Below are 15,894 nucleotides of genomic sequence, written 5' to 3' on the forward strand. Positions count from 1 at the left end.
TTTATTTATGGGTTTTGAGGTGCAAAGGGTAATTTTAGGGTTCATAGTGGGAATGGGTAGGGTGGTGAGCTAAGGTTCATTTTTGGGATCAAGGTAGATATGGGTTTTGGAGTGCCAAGGTTAATTTGAGGGTTATGGGGGTATGGGTTTTGGGGTGCCAAGATTAATTTTAGGGTTCAGGGTGGGTATGGGTTTTGGGGGCTAAGGTTAATTTTTGGACTCAGGTTAGGTATGGGTTTTGGGGTACCAAGGTTAAATTTAGGTTGAGATTGGATATGGGTTTTGGAGTGCCAAAGGAAATTTAGGGGTTCAGTTGGGTATGGGTTTTGGAGTGGCTAGCATAATTTTGGAGTTCAGTGGGGGTATGGGTTTTGGTATGTCAAAGGATATTTTAGGGTTTAGGATGGGTGTGGAATTGGGGTGCCAAGGGTAAGTTTAGGGTTCATGGTGGGCATAGGGTTTGTTGTGCCAAGGGTAATTTTAGGGTACAGGGTTGGTGTGGGTTTTGGGGTGCCATGGGTAATTTTGGGGTTCCGGGTGGATATGGGTTTTGGGGTGTCATAGGTAATTTTCAGGTTTAGGGTGGGTATGTGTTTTGGTGAGCGAAAGGTAATTTTAGGATTCAGGGAGGTATGGGTTTTGGGGTGCTACTGGTAATTTTAGTTATGGGGTGCTAAGGGTAATTTTAGGGTTCAGGGTGGGTATGGGTTTTGGGGTGCTAGGGTTAATTTTTGGGTAAAGGTTAGGTATGGGTTTTGGGGTGCCGAGGTTAATTTTAGGGTGAGATTGGTTATGGGTTTTGGGGTGCCAAAGGAAATTTAGGGGTTCAGGTGGGTATAGGTTTTGGGGTGGCTAGCATAATTTTGGGGTTCAGTGTGGGTACGGGTTTTGGTATGTCAAAGGATATTTTAGGTTTTAGGATAGGTGTTGAATTGGGATGCCAAGGGAACGTTTAGGGTTCATGGTGGGCATAGGATTTGGGGTGCCAAGGGTAATTTTAGGGTTCAGGGTTGGTGTGGGTTTTGGGGTGCCAAGGGTAATTTTGGGGTTCAGGGTGGATATAGGTTTTGGGGTGTCATGGGTAATTTTCAGGTTCAGGGAGGGTATGTGTTTTGGTGAGCGAAAGGTAATTTTAGGATTCAGGGAGGTATGGGTTTTGGGGTGCTACTGGTAATTTTAGGGTTCAGAGTGGATATGGGTTTTGGGTGTGCCAATGCTAATTTTAGGGTTCAGGGTGGGTATGGGTTTTGGGGTGCAAGGTTAATTTTTGGGTACAGAATGGGTGTGGGTTTTGGGGTGCCAAGGGTAATTTTAGGGTTAAGAATAGGTATGGGTTTTGGGGTGCCAAGGGTAATTTTAGGGTTCATGGTGGGCATGGGTTTTGATTTGCTAAGGGAAATTTTAGGTATGGGTTTTGGAGTGCAAAGGGTGATATTAGGGTTCTGGTTGGGTATGGGTTTTGGGGTGCAAAGGGTAATATTAGGGTTCAGGGTGGGTATGGGTTCTGGGGTGGCAAGGGAAATTTTAGGTTTGAGGGTGGGTTTGGGTTTAGCGGTGCCACGGGTAATTATAGGGGTCAGGGTGGGTATGGGTTTTGGGGTACCAAGGGTAGTTTTAGGGTTCTGGGTTGGTATGTGTTTTGGTGAGCCAAAAGTAATTTTAAGGTTCAGGGTAGGTATGGATTTTTGGGTGACAAGTGTAATTTTAGAGTGCAGCGTGGGTATGGGTTTTGGGGTGCTAAGGGTAATTTTAGGGTTCAGCGTTGGTATGGGTTTTGGGGTGACGTGTAATTTTAGGGTGCAGAGGGCATGGGTTTTGGGGTGCTACGGGTATGTTTAGGGTTCATCATGGGTATGGGTTTTGGGGTTGCCATGGGTAATTTTAGGGTTTATGGTGTCTATGGGTTTTGGGCAGCCAAGAGTCATTTTGGAGTTCAGGGTGGGTATGAGTTTTGGGGTGCCAACAGTAATTTTAGGGTTCAGGGTGGGTTTGGTTGTGGGATGCCAAGTTTGATTTTAGGGTTCAGGGTGGGTATGTGTTTTGGGGAGTCATGGGTAGTTTTAGGGTTCAGGGTGGGTGAGGAGTGGTGAGAGGAGGGGAGGTGAGGGGAAGGGAGGGAGGGAGGGAAGGGGAAGGGGAAAAGGGAAAAGAGGAATACAGAGGGAGAAGGGGCACGAGGAGATAGAGAGAAGGGGAGAGGAAAGACAGGGAAAGGAACAGGAAAGTGAAAGAGGATGGGTGGAGTTAGAAGGGCATAGGACAGAAGATAGGTAAGAAGATGGAAGGGAAGGGTATAGGAGGTGACATAGGGAAAGAATGGAAAGGAAAGGAAAGGGAATGGGGAAAAGGGGGAAAGGGTAGAGAAAGCATAGGAAAGGGAAAGAAAGGAAAGGAGAGGAGAGGAAAGGAAAGGGATGTGAGGGAAAGGGAAGAATGCATAGTGAAGGGAAAGCCAAGAAAGAGAAGAGGATGGGCAGGGGATAGGACAGGGGAGGAAAGCAAAGGAAAGCAAAGGAAAGGAAAATAAAGGAAAGGAAAGGAAAGGAAAGGAAAGGAAAGGAAAGGAAAGGAAAGGAAATGAAAGGTGGGGTTGGAAGGGTAAAGGTGGAGACAGGGAAGGGATAGGAAGGGCAGGGATGGGAATGGAAGATAAAGGGGGAGGGGAAAAGGAAAAGGGCAAACAGGCAAATGAATGGGGAAGGGGAAAGGAAATGGGAAGGTGAAAGGGAACGGAGAGGGGAAGAGAAGGGAAAGAAAAGTAAAGGGGGGAGGAAATGGGAGGAAGGGAACAGAAGTGGAATGGAAGGGAACAGGGGAGGGAAGGGAGAAGGGAAGAGGAGGGATTAAGGGGAGGGGTAAAGTAGGAGACATGGAAGGGTTATAGGAGGAGACAGTAGGGGAGGGAAGAGATATAGGAGTAGAGAGGGAAGGTAAAGGCTATAAAAGGAGACAGGGAAGAGAAGGGGTATAGGAGGAGGAGACGACAGGGAAGGGGTATAGAAGGAAACAGGGAAGGGAAGAGGTATAGGAGGAGAGAGGAAAGGGAAGGGGTATAGGAGGAGGCAGGAAGGGAAGGGTATCGGAGGAGGCATGGAAGGGGTATAGGAAGAGTCAGAGAAGGGAAGGGGTATAGAAGAGACAGGGAAAGGAAGGGAAGGGGTATAGGAGAAGACAGGGAAGAGAAGGGGTATGTGAGCAGACCGGGAAGGGATAAAGGAGACAGGGAAAGGGAGGGGTATAGGAGGAGGCAGGGAAGGGGTACAGGAGACAGGAAGGGACAGGGTATAGGAGGAAAAAGGGAAGGGGTATAGGAGGAGACTCGGAAGGGATAAAGGAGGAGACAGGGAAGGGGTATAGGAGACCGGAAGGGATAGGGTATAGGAGAAAACAGGGAAGGGTTATAGGAGGAGACGGGGAAGGGAAGGGTAATAGGAGACGACAAAAAAGGGAAACGAAAGGAAGTAGGAAAGGGAGGGAAAGTGGGGGTTGGAGGGGTATAGGTGGAGACAGGGAAGAGAAAGGAAGGGCAGGGAAGGGGAAAATGAAAAGGAGAAAGAAAGAGAAGAGCAAAGGAACGGGGAAAGGGAGAAGGGGAAAGGAAGGGGAGAAGGGAATGGGAGGGGAAAGGGAAGGGGAGTGGAGGGGATGGGATGAAGGAAAGGTAAAGGGAAGGGGGAAGAGAAGACAAGGGGGAAGGGAAAATGGAAAAGGGAAGGGGTATATAGGAGGAGACAGGGAAGGGGGTGAAAGGCGTATGAGGAGACAGGGAAGGAAAGGGGGACTAAGAGGAGACTGGGAAGGGGTATAGGAGCAGACAGGGGAGTGGTACAGGAGGAGACAGGGAAGGGAAGTGGTAGAGGATTAGACAGGGAAGGCATGGGTATAGGAGGAGACATGGAAGTTAAAGGGTATAGGAGGAGACAGGGAAGGGGTATAAGTGAAGACAGGGAAAGGAAGGGGTATAGGAGGAGACAGAGAAGGTGATAGGCAGAGACAGGGAAGGGAGGGGGTATAGAATGAGACATGGAAAGGGTTTAGGTGGAGACTGAGAAGGGGTATAGGAGGAGACAGGGAAGGAAAGAGAAGGGGTGTAGGAGACAGAGAAGGAAAGGGCAGGGGTATATGAGGAGACAGGGAAGGGTAGAGAGGGGTATAGGAGGAGGCAGGGAAGCGAAGGGAAAAGGTACAGAAGGAGACATGGAAGATGTATAGGAGGAGCTATGGGAGGGATGGCAAGGGAAGGGTCATAGAAGGAGACAGGGAAGGGGTATAGGAGGAGACAGGGAATGGAAGAGAAGGGAAGGGAAAGGGTATAGGAGGAGACAGGGAAGTGGTATAGGAGGAAACAGACAAGGGGTGGATAATAGAAGACAGGAAAGGAAAGAGAAGGGAAGAAGGAAAGGGAGGGAAAGTGGGGGTTGTAAGGGTATAGGCGGAGACAGGGAAGGGATTGAAGGGCAGGGTAGGGAAATGAAGGGAAGGGAAAGGGAAAAGAAAAAGGGCAAAAGAAAGGGGTAAGCGGCAAGGGAAAGGGCAAAAGAAGAGGAGAAGGGGAAGAAGGGGCGACGGAATGGGAGGGGAGGGGAAAAGGAAAGAGGAAGGCAAGGGAAAGGATGGAGAGGGGAAGGGATGAAAGGAAAGAAATTTAAAGGAAAGGAGGAAGGGAAGAGAAGGGAAGAGAAGGGAAGGGAAAACGGAAGGGGCAAGGGGTATAGGAGGAGAGAGGGGAGGGGAGGGTATAGGAGGAGATAGGGAAGGGGAGTTAAGGAGTATAGGAGGAAATGGGGAAGAGGATGGAAGGCATATGAGGAGACAGGGAAGGGAAGGGGTATAGGAGGAGACAGGTGTATAGGAGGAGACAGTGAAGGGAAGGGTTATAGTAGGAGACAGGGAAAGGGGAAATGAGGGGACAGGGACGGGATTTAGGAGGGGACAGTGAAAGGATATAGAAGAAGAAAGGGAATGAAAGGAAAGGGGTATAGGAGGAGACAGGGAAAGGATATGGGAGAAGACAGGGAAGGAAAGGGGTATAGGAGGAGGCAGGGAAGGGAAAGGTTACAGGGAGGGACAGGGAAGGAATTGGGTATAGGAGGAGACAGTGGAGGGAAAGGAAGGGGAGGGGAAAACGTAAAAGGGCATAGGAGAGTGGAAAACACAAAGGAAAGGGTGAAGAAGAAAGGAAATGATAAGGGGGAAAGGAAAGGGGGAAGGGAAAGAAAAGCGGGAAGTAAAGGGGAGGTGAGGGGGAAGGGAACAGGAAACAGAAGGGGAATTGAAGGGAAGGGGGAAGGGAAGGAAAGAAGGGGTGGGAAGAAGGGGAGGAGTAAATTAAGGATCAGGGAAGGGGTATAGGAGGAGATGGAAGGGAAGGGATACATGAGGAGACATGGGAGGGAAAGAGTATAAAAGAAGACAGGGAAAGGAAAGGGTATAGGAGGAGGCGACAGGGAAAGGTAAAGGGAGGGAAAGTGGGGGTTGGAAGGGTATAGGCTGAGACAAGCCAAGCGAAAGGAAGGGCAGTGAAGGCAAATGAAGGGAAGGGGGTTATGAAAAAGGGGAAAGGGGAAACGGGCAAAGGAAAGGGGAAGTGCAAAGGAAAGGGAGATGGGATGGGAAAGGGAGAATGGGGAAGGGAAGGAGAGGCGGGAGGGGAAAGAGAAATGAAGGGGGAAGTGAAGGGGAGTGGGGGGACGGTAAGGGATGAAGGGAATGAAAGGTAAAGGAAAGGAGGAAGGAAAGGAATGGAATGGAAAGGAAAGGAAGAAGGGTATAGGAGGAGACAGAGAAGGGGTTTAGAAGGAGGCAGGGAAGGGGTATAGGAGGAGAAAGGGAAGGACTGAAAGGGAGGAGGTATATGAGAAGACAGGGAAGGGAATGGGTATAGGAGGAGACTGGGAAGGGAAAAAGAAGGGGCTAGGGAAGGGAAGGTGAGGTGAGGAGAGGGGAAGGGTGTAGGAGGAGGCAGGGAAGGGGTATACGATAGATGGAAGGGACGGGTATAGGAGAAAAAAGGGAAGGGGTATGGGTGAAAAGGGAACAGAAGAGAGGGGTGTAGAAGGAGACAGGGACAGGGAAGGGAAAGGGTATAGACAGAGACAGGGAAGGGGTAAAAGTGGAGATGGAATGGAGGAGACAGGGAAGAGAAGAGAAGGGAAGAAGTAAAGGGAGGGAAAGTGGGGGTTGGAAGGGTATAGGGTGAGACAAGGCAAGTGAAAGAAAGAGCATGAAAGGCAAATGAAGGGAAGGGGATATGAAAAGGGGGAAATAAAGGGGAAATGGGCAAAGGAAAGGGGAAAGGGCAAAGGAAAGGGAGATGGGATAGGAAAGGGAGAATGGGGAAGGAAGGGAGGGAGAGGGGAAGGGGAAAGTGAAAGGAAGGGGGAACAGTAAGGGATGAAAGGAAGGAAAGGAGGAAGGAAAGGTAAAGAAAAGGAAGGGAATGAAAGGGAAAGGAAGGAAAGGGTATAGGAGGAGAAGGGATATAGGAGGAGAAAGGGAAAGGACTGAAAGGGAAGGGGTATAGGAGAAGACAGGGAAGGGAATGTATAGAGGAGGTGACTGGGAAGGGATAAAGAAGGGGTCAGGGAAGAGAAAGAGAGGGGAGGGGAAGGGTATAGGAGGAGGCAGGGAAGGGGTATATGAGAGAGGGAAGGGACAGGTATAGGAGAAAAAGGAAGGGGTATGGGTAAAAAGGGAATGGAAGAGGGGGTATAGAAGGAGAAAGGGAAGGGAAAGGGTATAGACAGAGACAGGGAAGGGGTATAGGTGGAGATGGCATGGAAGGATAATAGGAGGAGAGAGGGAAGGGAAAAGAAGGGAAGAAGTAAAGGGAGGGGAAGTGGGGGTTGGAAGGGTATAGGGTGAGACAAGGCAAGCGAAAGGAAGGGCAGGGAAGGCAATTGAAAGGAAGGGGGTATGAAAAGAGGAAAAGAAAGGGGAAATGGGCAAAGGAAAGGGAAAAGGAAAGGGAGAATGGGGAAGGGAAGGAGAGTGGGAGGGGAAAGAGAAAGGAAGGGGGAAGTGAAGGGGAGTGGGGGGACAGTAAGGGATGAAGGGAAGGAAAGGTAAAGGAAAGGAGGAAGGGAAGGAAAGGAAAGGTAAAGAAAAGAAAGGGAAGGGAAGTGGGGTATAGAAGGAGACAGAGAATGGGTATAGATGGAGGCAGGGAGGAGGCAGGGAAGAGGTAAGTCAAGTCAAGTCAAGTCAAAGAATTTATATAGCGCACTACATACCCAGAGGGTCTCAAGGCGCTAAGGGAGGGGAGGAGGATTACTTGTCAAATATCCACGTTTTAAGTTGCTTTCTGAATGCTAGGTGGTTCTGGGTAAGGCGGAGGTAGGTGGGGAGTGAGTTCCATGTTTTAGCAGCCAGGTATGAGAAGGATCTGCCTCCCATGGTGGTCTTGTTGATGCGAGGTACAGTGGCGAGGGCTTGGCTGGAAGAACGTAGTTGGCGGGAGGGGGTGTAGAAGGATAGTCGTGAGTTGAGGCATTCTGGTCCGATGTCGTAGAGTGATTTGTGTGCGTGGGTTAGAAGTCGGAAAGTGATCCTCTTATTGGCAGGTAGCCAGTGGAGGTCTTTCAGGTGACCAGAGATGTGTTCGTTGCGCGGGATGTCTAATATGATCCTGGCTGAGGCGTTTTGGATTCGTTGGAGTTTCTTCTGGAGTTTAGCGGTGGTACCTGCGTAGAGGGTGTTTCCGTAGTCCAGTCGGCTCGTGACCAGAGCATGGGTGACTGTTTTTCTGGTTTCGGTGGGGATCCAGCGAAATGTTTTTTTGAGCATGCGGAGAATGTTGAAGCAGGATGAGGATACGGCGTTGACTTGTCTGTTCATTGAGAGTGAAGAATCCAGGATAACGCCTAGGTTTCGTGCGTGGTCTGTCGGGATGGGTGCTTTTCCAAGGGCCTCTGGCCACCAAGAGTCGTCCCAGGCAGAGGGGGATGTACCTAATATGAGGACTTCTGTTTTATCTGAGTTCAGTTTCAGACGGCTGTGTTTCATCCATTCGGCGACTTCTTTCATTCCTTCGTGTAGGTTAGTTTTGGCGGTGCTGGGGTCATTGGTGAGAGAAAGGATCAGTTGAGTGTCATCCGCGTAAGAGATGATGTTGAGGTTGTGTTGGCGGGCGATGGCCGCGAGGGGGCTCATATATACGTTGAAGAGGGTGGGGCTGAGTGAGGATCCTTGTGGTACGCCACAGATGACTTCAGTGGCCTCGGACTTGAATGGTGGAAGGCGGACTTTCTGGGTTCGTCCGGTGAGGAACGAGGTGATCCATTCAAGTGCTTTTCCTCGTATTCCGATGTTTCTGAGGCGTTGTAAAAGGGTGCTGTGGCAGACTGTGTCGAAGGCTGCAGAGAGGTCGAGGAGGATGAGGGCGACTGTGTCTCCATTGTCCAGTAGGGTTCGAATGTCGTCTGTTGCTGCGATGAGGGCGGTCTCAGTGCTGTGTTTTGCTCGGAAGCCGGACTGTGAGGGGTCGAGGGATTTGTTGGTTTCGAGGAAGGCGGCGAGCTGGTTGTTGACCGCTTTCTCGATGACTTTGGCCGGGAAAGGAAGGAGCGAGATGGGACGGTAGTTTTTGAGTTCGGTGGGGTCAGCTGTGGGTTTTTTCAGAAGGGCGGTGAGTTCAGCGTGTTTCCAGCTTTCCGGGAAGGTGGCGGAGTTGAAGGAGCAGTTGATGACGTCTCGGAGGTGCGGTGCTATGACGGAGTCTGCTTTGTTGAAGATGTGATGAGGACATGGGTCTGTGGGGGATCCTGAGTGGATGGAGTTCATCAGGCGGATGGTGTCCTCAGTGGAGATTGGGTTCCAGTCGTTAAGGGTGTTCAAGGGGGGAGAATGTTCAGCATAAGGTTGGGTGGGTTGGACTCCGGGTTGGTTGTCGAAGCTGTTGTGGATGTCTGCAATTTTGTTGTGGAAGAATGAGGCTAGGGAGTCGCAGAGGGCTTGAGAGGGGGTGATGTCGTTGGAGTTGGCCGAGGGATTGGTAAATTCCTTGACGATGTTGAAAAGTTCCTTGCTGTTGTGGGCGTTGTTGTCAAGTCGATCCTTGAATGCTGTTTTCTTGGCCTTTCGGATTAGTTGGTGGTGTGTGCGGGTGGCGTTTTTGAAGGCTTCCTTGGTGCTCGTGGTTGGGTCTTTTTTCCAGGTCTTTCCAAGGGAGCGGCAAAGTTTCTTGGACCTCTTAAGATCATCGTTGAACCATGAGGCCTTCTTGCTGCCAGGTTTGCTTTGACGTTTTTTCAGTGGTGCTAAGGTGTCGGCGGTGTTGGATAACCATAGGGTGAAGTTGGCGGCGGCTTGGTCTGGGTTAGAAGAGTGGGCTGGGGTGTTTAGAAGGAGCGATGAGGAGATCTGGTCGATGGTGATTTTGTTCCAGTTTCTTTGCAGAGTTGGTTGGAGGTGGTTGATGGGTTTTGGCTTGTTGTAGGTGAAGTGAACGCAGCTGTGGTCAGTCCAGAGGAGGTCCGTGGTGTGGCTGAAGGAGACATGATTGCTGGAGGTGAAGATAGGGTCGAGTGTGTGACCTGCGATGTGGGTGGGGGAAGTGACAAGTTGTTTAAGTCCGAGGTTGGCGAGGTTGTCCAAGAGGGTGGTGGTGTTGCGGTCGTTGTTCTTTTCAAGGTGGAAGTTGAGGTCTCCCAGAAGGATGTAGTCTTTGGAGGGGAGCGCGTGTGGAGTGATGAAGTCCGTGATGTCTTCACTGAATTTTGAGCGGGGTCCTGGTGGTCTGTAGAGGAGGGTGCCTCTGAGTGTGGTCTTGGGGTCGGTGTGGATCTGGAAGTGAAGGTGTTCGGAGTTGGCGAGATTGACGTCAGAGCTGGTTGAGATGCGGATGGATTTCTTATGGACGATAGCGATTCCTCCTCCTGTGTATAGGAGGAGAAAGGGAAAGGACTGAAAGGGAAGTGGTATATGAGCAGACAGGGAAGGGAATGGGTAAAGGAGGAGACTGGGAAGGGAAAAAGAAGGGGGAATGGAAGGTGAGGAGAGGGGAAGGGTATAGGAGGAGGCAGGGAAGGGGTATAGGAGAGAGGGAAGGGACGGGTATAGGAGAAAAAAGGGAAGGGGTATGGGTAAAAATTGAACGGAAGAGAGGGGTATAGAAGGAGACAGGGAAGGGAAGGGAAGGAGTATAGACAGAGACAGGGGAGGGGTATAGGTGGAGTTGGAATGGAAGGGTAATATGAGGAATCAGGGAAGAGAAGGGAAGAAGTAAAGGGAGGGGAAAGTGGGGGTTGGAAGGGTATAGGGTGAGACAAGGCAAGCGAAAGGAAGGGCAGGGAAGGCAAATGAAGGAAAGGGGGATATGAAAAGGGGGAAAGAAAAGGGAAATGGGCAAAGGAAAGGGAAAGGGCAAAGGAAAGGGAATAGGAAAGGGAGATGGGATGGGAAAGGGAGAATGGGGAAGGGAAGGAGACGGGGAAGGGAAATGGAAAGGACGGGGAAGTGAAGGGGAGTAGTGGATGGAAAGAGATGAAGGGAAGGAAAGGTAAAGGGAAGGAGGAAGGAAAGGAAAGGTAAAGAAAAGGAAGGGAGGGAGGGAAAGGTAAAGAAAGGGAAGGGAAGGAAGGTAAAGAAATGGAAGGGAAGGGAAGAGAAGGGAAGGGAAGGGAAAGGAAGGGAGGGGAAGGGAAGGTAATGGAAGGGAAGGGAAGGGAAGAAGGGTATAGGAGGAGACAGAGAAGGGGTTTAGAAGGAGGCAGGGAAGGGGTATGAGGAGGAGAAAGGGAAAGGACTGAAAGGGAGGAGGTATATGAGAAGACAGGGAAGGGAATGTGGATAGGAGGAGACTGGGAAGGGATAAAGAAGGGGTCAGAGAAGGGTAGGTGAGGAGAGGGGAGCGGTATATGAGGAGGAGGGAAGGGGTATAGGAGAGAGGGAATGGACGGATATAGGAGAAAAAAGGGAAGGGGTATGGGTAAAAAGGGAACGGAAGAGGGGTATAGGAGACAGGGAAGGGAAGGGAAAGGGTATAGACAGGGAAGGCGTATAGGTGGAGATGGAAAGGAAGGGTCTAGGAGGACTCAGGGAAGAGAAGGGAAGAAGTAAAGGGAGGGGAAGTGGGGGTTGGACGGGTATAGGGTGAGACAAGGCAAGCAAAAGGAAGGGCAGGGAAGGCAAATGAAGGAAAGGGGGATATGAAAAGGGGGAAAGAAAAGGGAAATGGGCAAAGGAAAGGGAAAGGGCAAAGGAAAGGGATATGGGATAGGAAAGGGAGAATGGGGAAGGTAAGGGAAGGAATGGAGAGGAGAGGGGAGGGGACAGGGAGAGGATAGGGAGGGGATAGGGAAAGGAAGGGGGAGGTGAAGGGGAGTGGTGGGACGGTGAGGGATGAAGGGAAGGAAAGGTTAAGGAAAGGAGGAAGGGAAGGAAAGGTAAAGGAAAGGAAGAAGGAAAGGAAGGGAAGAAGGGTATAGGAGGAGACAGGGAAGGGGAGGGAAGGGAAGGTGTATGAGACAGGGAAGAGGTATAAGAGGAGACAAGGAATGAGTTTAGGAGGAGAGAGGGAGGAGGACAGGAGGGCAGAGCAGAAGGGAAAGGCAGGGCAGGAGGGAAAGGAAGGGCCGGACGGTGGGAAAGGGCAGGAGGGCAGGGAATGGCAGGAAGGAAAGGAAGGGCAGAAAGGAAAGGAGGAGAAGGGGAGAGGAGAAAAAGAGAGAAGAGGTGATTTGGCGGAAGGAAGGTAATGGAAATTAAGGAAAGGAAAAGAAGAAAAGTAAATGAAATTAAATGGATGGAAAAGGAGAAGATGAAAAGGGGGAAGGGAATTGGAATTTCAAGTCAGTTTCAAGTTTGGTTTCAAGTCAGTTTCAAGTTCAGTTTAGTTTTCAGGGAAGGGTATTAGAATTTCGAGTCAGTTTCAAGTCAGTTTCAAGTTCAGTTTAGTTTTCAGGGAAAGGGTATTAGAATTTCAAGTCAGTTTCAAGTTAGTTTTCAGTTTGATTTCAAGTTCAGCTTTCAGTTTGGTTCATTCACTCACCTTGTCTCCTTATTCCGTCCACCCCTCTCACTGCCCCACGCCGTTTTCGGAGCCTGCTCAGCCCCTGCAGCTTCGGCCTCTCCCTGGCCCGAGCTCCAGCCGCCAGCAGCGGTCCTTTCCGTCCGGTGTCCCCGAGTGAAATGCTGCAGCTGCCTGGTTACCAGCCTCTTAAACCAAGGACACGTCACAATGTTGGCTTTTCGACGTATCATCATACATCACAACTTTGTGGGTGATACCATGTGTTTTAAGATTAACGGGGGAGCCTGCAAGGCACGGGTATTGCGGAATTTGTTAAGTAAATCAAACTATTTAATGACAAAAGAACCAGCGATGAACATGAAAGAAGACCCCCACCCCACCTCCTTTCCGCTGCGGTGACGCCCCCCTCCCTTGCATTTGCCCTGCCACTCGTGACATCACGGTGATGTGACATAAGCGTTCCATTCACAGGATTCTGCTTCTGGTGCCGCTGGGAAGGCACGCGCCTTTCAAGTCAATCTAAAATGTAGCTTTTTCTCAGTCTTCATTTAAAATAAATGAAACGTTTTATCATAGGCCGCATTCTCATAACGTGCTCAAAAAGGGCTCCTTCATTGTACAAATTACATTATTTTTACTGGGCCACATCACCATTTCCAATACGGGTGAGGTTGTGGTTTAACGGCTTGAGCGGCCGACCTTGAAACTCTGGGACGAGGTTCGGGCCTGGCAGGAGGCTCACACTTCCTGTGATTTTGGGCAGATCTCCCCTGGCCTTAATAATGAATGTGTTCCTCTGTCATGTAACTGGTGCTCAAGTGTAGCGCTCTGTTACCTTCGGGTCGATTTAGCGCTATAAAAACTGCAACAACAAAATCTCCCTGTCTGTCCTGCTCTTCCTCTCGAGTCCTGTCCAGTAATCCACTCCTTCCTGTGGTACCACCGCTGTTTAACACTGTGTAGAAATGACGTACTTCAATGTTATGAATTGTTCGAAGAATATTTACATTTTACACTTTCTACTGTTTGAAATCCGTAGCACATAAATGTAAGGGGATTAAAAACAGCCATTCCACTCACTGACAAGTAGAAGCACTTCCCGTCCCACTGCCCGTCCCGGCCCAGGGATGGACCTCCCAAAATCCCCCTCAGTCCACAGCCCCCAGTCATGGCCTCCGTCCGAGCCCTTCTCACTGATCCCCCGTCGCTGTGCCATCTCCCGGTCCCCAACCCGAGGCGTGACATCATCAGCAGACACGGGAGTCCTCGAGCTTCACTCATGAATACAAACTCCCTCACCTCCTAGGAATGGACCCCTGGTACCTATCTGGCAGCAGTGGTAAGGTCTGTGCGGAGCCTCATGGCCCTTGAGGCGATTGGTGATATTCCAGTCATTTCACTATTTATGATTTCAGTGAATGTGATAGAAAAACGAGCACTGACGTCATGAGAATGTCTTTGGGAAACAAGTCTTTCTCCTCCTCTGATAACATGAATAGCAAGTGAGCGGTGAATGCATGAAAAAGTCAATGTTTGGATGAATGATTGAGTGCACTGATGGATGAATGAATGAATGAATGCTTGTATATATGGATGAATGGGCACACAAGTGCACCGAGTGACTCAGTGCATTAATAGATGGCCCGATGGGTGTATGGTTGGATGGCTGGTAAAGGGGCGAGTGAGTGAACGGTTAAATGAAGGGTGAGTGCATCGACGGGTAATGTGGTGTGGAGTGGAAGGTTTCGTTAGCAGTCATTCCTTTAATGGTTTACAGGGCTCCGGTGGTAGTGCCGTGCAGCACTTGTTAAATGATTCCATGCCCCGTGACAGTCTGTTTCAAATCACGCACTGTCATTTAATAAAGCAGTGCATTCTGGGAGCTATTCCCGTTGAAAAGGACGAACACAGAAATAAAACGAGAGATCCCAGAAAAGCCCAGAGCTGGTGAAGTTGTTTCTGCTCACATAAGTCACACTTATTCTTCCCCTCCCCTGCTTTGCTGTGTCCATTAAGGCCGCCGGAAATGACGCACACCTTGTTCCAGCTTTGTCATGGCTGCCATCGTGAGAGTGCCTGTGAATGGCCTGGCAATTAATCCCCCGAAAAACCAGGTAACAAGTGCCAAACTGTTCCTCGCAATATACTCTATGGGTTAAAGGGCGTCTTTAGTCTTTGCATATAGCCTTGAACCGCCAGATGTTCAGCAGCAGTGTTGTACGGCAGGTGGGAGATTGGCAACTCTCTCCTATCTGTATAGCCTTCTAGCCAGGCTGACTGGCAGTGAGCATTGAGGAAACCAACGAGCCAGCATTCCAGCTGCATGTTACCTGGATGAGGTACGTGTGCAGGAAGGACGTCAGGGGTGGTTGTTGGAAATGTTCCCTCTCTTCAGGGTCACACCGATTTAATGGCCTTTTTGCTGAACCCTATTCTTGCTGGCTATGCAACTCTGTGCACTTTTCCCCTGCTAACCAGTGGTAACATGCTTGTTGTGCTTCTCTTCTCAACATGGCAACATTCATATACTCCTGATTGACATATTTAACATAGCCATAAGTCCCTAGCATATAGTACCCAAAGTGTACCCAGGGCCTGTTAGTTAAATGTCACCAGTGCGCTGCAGCACTCATTGTGTCAACAACTGTAGTGATGGAATAAAGCATGTCTCCATGGCTACCACTGTAGCCTGGCTGTGCAGGTTTAACCTGACAATTCAACCTTTGATAATAAACCTGTTTGACAGGCCCAAACCTTCCTTATAAATAATAATAAGTCACCCTTAATGTAAGCCCTTTTGTCCATTGGGCAGGATGCCAGCTATTTAAAAGCAGGATGTGTAGAAGTTTAATATACTGCATGTTCTTACAGTGAAAAACCATAAAAGCTATTTTCACTGTAGCGAGGCTGACTGCATCCGTAGGGAAGTGCTGGATTACATTAACCCCTTCACTGCGGCGGCTATTCCGCCGCAGTGCTAAGGGGGCAGGGCGGCCGCGCGGCGGCCGCATGCTGGTGACGGAACCGCTCCGTCACCAGCCGCGGTTGAGCTGTGCTGATGACGGAGCGGTTCCGTCTTGGCCCCGCCCGCTCAATAGAACGGCCAGCGCAGGCGCGGAATCCGCGCCGCACAGGCGCGGCGGCAGGGCCATGACGGAACCGCTCCGTCATCAGCACAGCGCCACCGCAGCTGATGACGGAGCGGTTCCGTCATCAGCATGCAAAGGGTTAAAGCACCATATAATGGTAATTTCAAATTGGTAACAGCTAGCAAAATAATTCAAGGACTCTTTTTAATAGTTAAACAAAATCCAAGTTAATAGTCGAATTTTTGTCCAACTATTACAGGAAAGACACTGGAAAATGTACTGTTTACCTGCCCAAGGCCTCAGTGGTGCACTTCATAGGGGCCTCCCTTGTCACAAGCAGATGTATCTCGCACCTGGGCCTGCCACTCCTTTTGTCCTTCTAGTTGCCAGGCACCAACCCCGGAAGGAAGAGGAGCTACCCCATAACTGTTTTAGAGGAGCATCCCCTTTGACATTAGAATGTCAAATTCTGCTTGAATGTCACATCCTGCTTAACAGGTCTGCTAGAGTTTTACATATAACATTCAGGGGGGCACTACAAATGAGGAGAACAGAATGGCATAACCCTTTATGTGCATCTACTTTCTGGTTGCCAAAAGCGCAGCTTTGATTTGATCATCAGAATCCTGCCTCTGAGTATGTTGGGGGTACAGGGACTGTTTAGAACTGGAGTTTAGTGATAGATGTGCGAGGGCACTAGGATTAGCATAGTATACTCCACACTTACCCCAGCCCTCAGAGTCCAAGTTTAGTGTGGCTGAAGAATTCAGCCATTTTGAAAATGTTCAAAGTGAGTAGGGTTAGCCGTGGGAACCTGTCTCCTATTGCGTAGGG

General features: G+C 49.9%; 1 protein-coding gene across 1 annotated transcript in view; it reads right to left on the bottom strand.

Annotated features, from left to right (window-relative positions):
* Nucleotides 1–15,894, bottom strand: part of LOC144773718 (uncharacterized) — a 104,758-nt gene that overhangs the window by 44,242 nt on the left and 44,622 nt on the right. Inside the window, exon 2 of the mRNA XM_078658861.1 lies at nucleotides 11,990–12,138. Within this exon, the coding sequence (XP_078514987.1) occupies nucleotides 11,990–12,138 (149 nt within the window). The remainder of the gene's footprint in view (nucleotides 1–11,989; nucleotides 12,139–15,894) is intronic.

The sequence above is a fragment of the Lissotriton helveticus genome, chromosome 8 (assembly GCF_964261635.1).
Source record: "Lissotriton helveticus chromosome 8, aLisHel1.1, whole genome shotgun sequence".
NCBI classification, from domain to species: Eukaryota; Metazoa; Chordata; class Amphibia; order Caudata; family Salamandridae; genus Lissotriton; species Lissotriton helveticus.